Genomic DNA, 6,000 nt, shown 5'->3' on the forward strand with positions numbered 1-6,000 from the left:
CTACAAGCTACCAAAGCTCCATTTCAAGACTCATTGCAATCTGAAATGTGTCAGAACGGAATTCAGCTACAGTCCTTGTGTAGAGTGTGTTCAGACTGAGAGCATGTTTGTGTGTGACTGCAGCATCTCTTCTGTGTGTGTGAGTCCATTCCTCAGTCTTGTATGTGTCTCCCTCTTGTGGCTGTAGGTGGACTAACTCAGACAGCACGACTACTAAGTAAGTTGAAATAATATGTGTCGTCTGCACCAGGGGTTTTAGATTTTTTAGATTTCACGCACCACCACAATATCATGTGAGGACCTCCATCCTAAAATGTAAACACTTCTTGTATAAAGACCCGATTTCACAAGAAGGGTATAAACAGGCCTGAGCCAGCTCCAAATGGGCAGATCAGCTCCAAGTGGGTGGGACTTCAGCTCCAAGTGGGCTGTACAAACCACATGGAGTTTTCATTGATTTATTTAATGAGTCCCTATTGTGTTTTATTAACGTCTACACCTATCACAACCTCAAACCTAACCTCACTGTAAAGCTGTGGTCACACTAGAGTTTGGGCATGCAAAACTCTGTTGTTCGGCACTGCGAAAAGGGGCGGGATTAAACAAGATGATTAGACATTTAACAAAGCGAGCGATTGGTTCAAATTTTACATTTCTGTCCAGAGAGGTCACGTTTTGATCTTTAATTGGTCTCATGCAGTCACGTGATGCAATTTCGCAGGTCAGAGTTTACCAAGCTTGAACTTTGCAATGCAGCGAACTGCGAAAACTTTTTTTTTTCAATTGCATTATAACACAAGTACAATAAGGCAAAATTCGATAAACAACTTTCATCTACATTTACAGAACAGAGCACAAATAATAGTCAAATCATTATTAATCCAATTAATTTAAACATAGAATGGACACAACCAAAAAAAAAAATTAATCATAATTTTCACTACCCGGTCTTCTATTAATATAATAGAAGGGTCTTCTTCCAAATCATCATTTTACTAACTTTAAAGATTTACAGTATAACCAAAATTCCTGCGAACTGCGAAACTTGTTGCGTTTCGGGTCTGACGCATTAGTGCATATGCATGGAAGTCTATGGGGTGAAAAGTGCAGTGTGACTGCGGCTTAACTGGTTGTTTTATTAACGTCTACACCAATCACAACCCTAAACCCACCTCACAGTAACTTCTTGTGTTTTATTAATGTCTTCTACACCTACAGCTCGGGCTGTGCGATTTGGGGAAAATATTTAATTGCAATTTTTTTTTTTTTTTTAAGATATTGCGACTTTGATTTGATTTGAATTTTGTAGTCAAGCTTCCACTCAATAATCTGTAGTTTCTTACTGCTAAAATGCAGTGAGTGTTAGTTAAAAAAAGGAACTGAAAAGATATTAACTAACTTAAACTTTTATTCAAATTTGTTTTTAAATATTCACAAATGCAACACTCATTTTTCTCTAGAGCAAACAGTAAACACAAATAAAAACCTGTTTTAGTTTGGTGTCTGTGACTTTGAGACCAAAATATTCCCATATTACTGGTCTTATTTTTCTCATTATCATCCCACTCCTTCCTGTTTGTTTGTTTTATTGGGCTTTCTGCATAGTTTGGTTGCACAATTCTGATTGGGCAGAACAAAAATGTGCTCATTCAATTGGATAGCGAGACTATCACACACAGGTGGCATGCATTTGCTCTGGGCAGCGGAAATGAAATAATACATATTTCATATCGCAGCCTCTTGCAAAAAGCTAATCGCAACATTTCAAATCGCAATTGCGATTTCAATGAATTGCACAGCCCTACCTACACCACCCATAAACCTCTTGCGGTGCAAGTCCCACCCACTTGAAGGTCTCTGGGCTACAGCGATTGGACCTATTTGGATTTAATTGTGAAATGTAATTTTATGACTAAACTATTTATTTTTTGTATTTATACACTTTTTAATCTATTTCAATCCATTTGTGATAATATTCATTTATCACATTTCTGATTATTTGTTTTAATTAGATTTTTCTTTGTAAGTATTAGATTTAATCAGAACAGTTTTTTTCTATTGTATATCGCAAACATTTCCACAGACCCCACTACCACTTCCTTGAGGGTCTCTGGTGTACCAGAGCCCTAGTTTGCAAACCCCTGGTCTGGACAGTTTCGACAGCTTGTTTCCTGTGTTGCTCCTAGGAAACTGATTATGTGCTTATGTTTTTACTTGCTCTTAAACGACTATACTGCCATCCAACGGCAAACTGCAGTAACTACACGTTTGATTGAGTTAAGGCCTAAAATATGCTCCTTGTTCAATGTTGTCCTGTTTCAGACAAAGTAAACCACTAATCTACCCACAAAATGTTTGATTGGCCGGTGTAAAAGCCTCTTTAACACTAGTAAAACACCTTTACTCTTATAACTTAAAAGAGCATTTCCCCCCTTAGTTTTAGTGTTTGTGTAGTTACCGTACTTTGCCTGTTTCGAGCAGTGTAGCGTGTCTGTGTTGGGATTTTATATGGTAAGTTGCTGATTTACATACCTCCCCCTGTCTCCTCTCAGAGTTTTCGGGTTTGTGGCCAAGAAGCCGGGCAGTGTGGCAGAGAATGTGTGCCATCTTTTCGCAGAGCTGGACCCTGAACAGCCCGCGACAGCCATCGTCAACTTCATCAACAAAGTGATGCTGGCACCGCAGCGGCGCTAGAGAGCCACAGGACTGGTCGTCTTCACATACACTGACATGTTTAAAGTCCACACGAGGCAGAAGTTACGACAGTGTTTAATAACGTGTTATATAAGCGAAAGAAACGACGAGAAAGTGTAGGCCGCGGCATTTCATTTTGAGAATTGATTGAATGGTCGTGTTATGCTATTAGTCCATCTCGTTTGAGTGACAGGTTGTCCCACCCTCACGTCAGTCATCGTCATCATGTTGAGGGTGAAGTTAGGTGCGGTTTTAACGTTTAATCTATAAACCACACTACTATCTGCTTTCATGCTAACAGTATTTATTTGTAACGACTCGTGTATTTTTTCCATTAAGTAGCCTAATAACATTTATTCATTAGCTACAAGTGGTTCTTCTTTTGAAACTAGTACATTTTAAACCGTTGTACTTATTAGTTATTCTTATTCATTAGATAATTTACATTTAGCGACTTACAGTTTAGATACCAATACTTATTGATTAGATAGGAATTGATATATATTGTATACTAGTCAGCGTAACTAGTAAGTAATTGTTGGTAGAAAAATAAATTATTTTTTGCCACTGAATTCTGAGTCATTAAAATATCAACTATTTACTTTTGACTAGTATTGTAGTTATTCATTGGGTACTAGTATATTGACCAGCTATTGGAACATATTCAATAAATACTAGTTCTTATTCGAAATGTTACTAGTAATAATTGTTTTACCAGTAACATTTTAACTCTAAAGTGGTCATCCTATATGAATAATTACAAAAGATACTAGTGCTGTTAGGTGCTAGTAAGTCATGATCAATAAATAAATACTAGCGTATAATACGAGAATATGAAAATGTACTAGTATTCCTCAAGAGTAAGTTTTACTATCAAAAGAATAAGCATTAGTTGCTAATGAATGAGAACATGCACTTAATGGAAACGATAGTAGTATCTACAAATCAAGTTCTAGTTGCATGAATATATATTAGTATGTTACATAGATTAAATGTTAATGCGATTTAATAATTTGGATGGCACATGAATACAAATATATGTACAGGTCATTTATATTGCTGAAATGCTCCATAAAAAACAAGAACAGAAGATGTTGACCCCATGAGGACTTACACAGGAGCGTTTCTGCAGAAATAAGGGCTTTACGGTAAACTAACATGATACCAAAACACATTAAAACCAAACTAGACAGAATGTAACCAAACTAAACACAACAGACTGATGGGGTTTTGCCTTCTTAGAGCTGTTTTGTCGTTGGTGGGATTGTAAAAGACTTTATGACAAAATCACAAAGATTGTTAAATATATTTAAGGTGTTTTTAAAACTATAATGGGATGGTTCTCCTAAAAATGACAATTTGCTTTTAGTTTACTCACCCTTAGTTCATCCAAGATGTACATAAGTAACTTTATTAAAACATTTAAAGACTTTTTTTTTTTGCTGAAAATGTGGTCTTTGATAATTAATAAACTACAAAAACTGTTTATATGCACAATTTGAAGTATTGCATGTGGCAAATTTAAAATAAAAATCCATTAATTTAACTTTGCTTGATGTGATTTTGAATTTGTACGAAAAGTGTTAATGCAAATTACTAGGTTACCATTATTACAGACAGTCACGGTAATGCTGGGTTCACCAAATGCCAATTTAAGTATTAGCGTACGTAATTACATAAGAGTCAATGTAAATTCATGATATTACATTTTGTAATTTTGTCGCAGTGCAAGTAGCCAATTGCAGTCATGCATTTAATGTGGTCAAGGGATCAAAACCATGTGAATTGATGTCTGAGATCATGTGTCAAATACGTTGTTTGCGCATATTTTACATGTAAAATACATGTTTAAGCATATTTTACAAGTACAACACATTTGTGCGATAATTTTATTGTCAAATACATGTTGTTTGCGCTAATTTCATGTGACAAATATGTTTGCGCTAATTTTACATGTCATATATGTTGTTTGCGCATATTTTCCGTGTAAAATACGTTGTTTGCGCTAATTTCATGTGACAAATATGTTATTTGCGCTAATTCAACGTGTCAAATACATGTTTGAGCTAATTTAACGTGTCAAATACATGTTCTTTGCGCTAATTTTATGTCAAACATGTTGTTTTCGCTAATTCTACGTGTCAAATACATGCTGTTTGCGATAATTTTATGTGTCAAATACATGTTGTTTGCACAAATTTTCTGCATTAAATACATTGTGCTAATTTTACATGTCAAATATATGTTGTTTGCACATTTTACGTGTCAAATACATGCTGTTTGCGATAATTTTATGTGTCAAATACATGTTGTTTGCGGTAATTTTACGCGTCAAATACTGTACATGTTTTTTTTGCACATATTTAGCATGTAAAATAAATGTTTGCATGTAGTTAACATATAAAATAAACATCCAGTTTCAAGAAACACATGCTACATATGTAAACTCAACACAATATCACGGCAATTCGTAACTTTTTGATTTAGTGGCTAATTCGTACGAATTCGTACGATCTAATTCGTACAATTTAGTACGATTTGCTCATCCGCCAATGACGGTTGGGTTTAGGGGTGGGGTTAGGTGCCACGCCTCCTTTTTAAAATCGTACAATTTCGTACGACTGAATTCGTAGGAATTAGCCACTAAACTGTCAAAACGTAAAATACTTAAGTTTTCTCGTGAGATCAGGCTGGTAAACTACATGCAAACAACACATTCTCAACGGGTTTGTTTACACTTTAATGTAAATTTGCAAATTTTTAGCTTTTTGGCTTTTCGGAAACATCCCGCGAATAATCTAGAGGGAGTGACATGATCCGCGTGTTTGGTGTGAACCCTGCGTAACAACTTTTTTTGGCATTTGGGATTTTATGTTTTGCAAACTTTGAAAATATGTGCTTCATGGTAAGATGTAAACCCTTCTATAGTCTTCTGACATTGAGGCTTAAAAGGCATATAGACACACTGAGGCCTTATGAAGCTAAAAAAAATAAGCCTGTGCAAGACAATGAATATTATTAAGTGAATAAATGAACAGAGGATTTTCATTTTTAGTGGAACCATCTCTTTAAGCACTGTTATTAACCCCTGAATAAAACAAATCTGCTTTATGCACTCAAATGCTAGGAGTTCTCTGCGAGATGACAATCAAAATCCATTTTACTATTCAGGCTAATAGTTAAAAGTGTCCTTGTAAGACTGGAAAGGAGGTGCCATGGTTAGTGAATCTGGCCCAGTGTCTGCGAAAGACTGAGACAGAAAGTTCCAGAGAGTGTGAGAGGGAGAAACCGATGGAGGAGCAGACA

General features: G+C 35.7%; 1 protein-coding gene across 1 annotated transcript in view; it reads left to right on the forward strand.

The window, feature by feature from the left end:
- Positions 1-4,594, forward strand: part of tns2a (tensin 2a) — a 109,820-nt gene extending 105,226 nt beyond the window's left edge. The window contains exons 27-28 of the mRNA XM_056448691.1: positions 188-217; positions 2,553-4,594. Coding sequence (XP_056304666.1) covers positions 188-217; positions 2,553-2,694 — 172 coding nt within the window. The 3' untranslated portion in view covers positions 2,695-4,594. The remainder of the gene's footprint in view (positions 1-187; positions 218-2,552) is intronic.
- Positions 4,595-6,000: the final 1,406 nt, after the last annotated feature.

Source organism: Danio aesculapii, chromosome 23 (assembly GCF_903798145.1).
Source record: "Danio aesculapii chromosome 23, fDanAes4.1, whole genome shotgun sequence".
Classification (NCBI taxonomy): domain Eukaryota; kingdom Metazoa; phylum Chordata; class Actinopteri; order Cypriniformes; family Danionidae; genus Danio; species Danio aesculapii.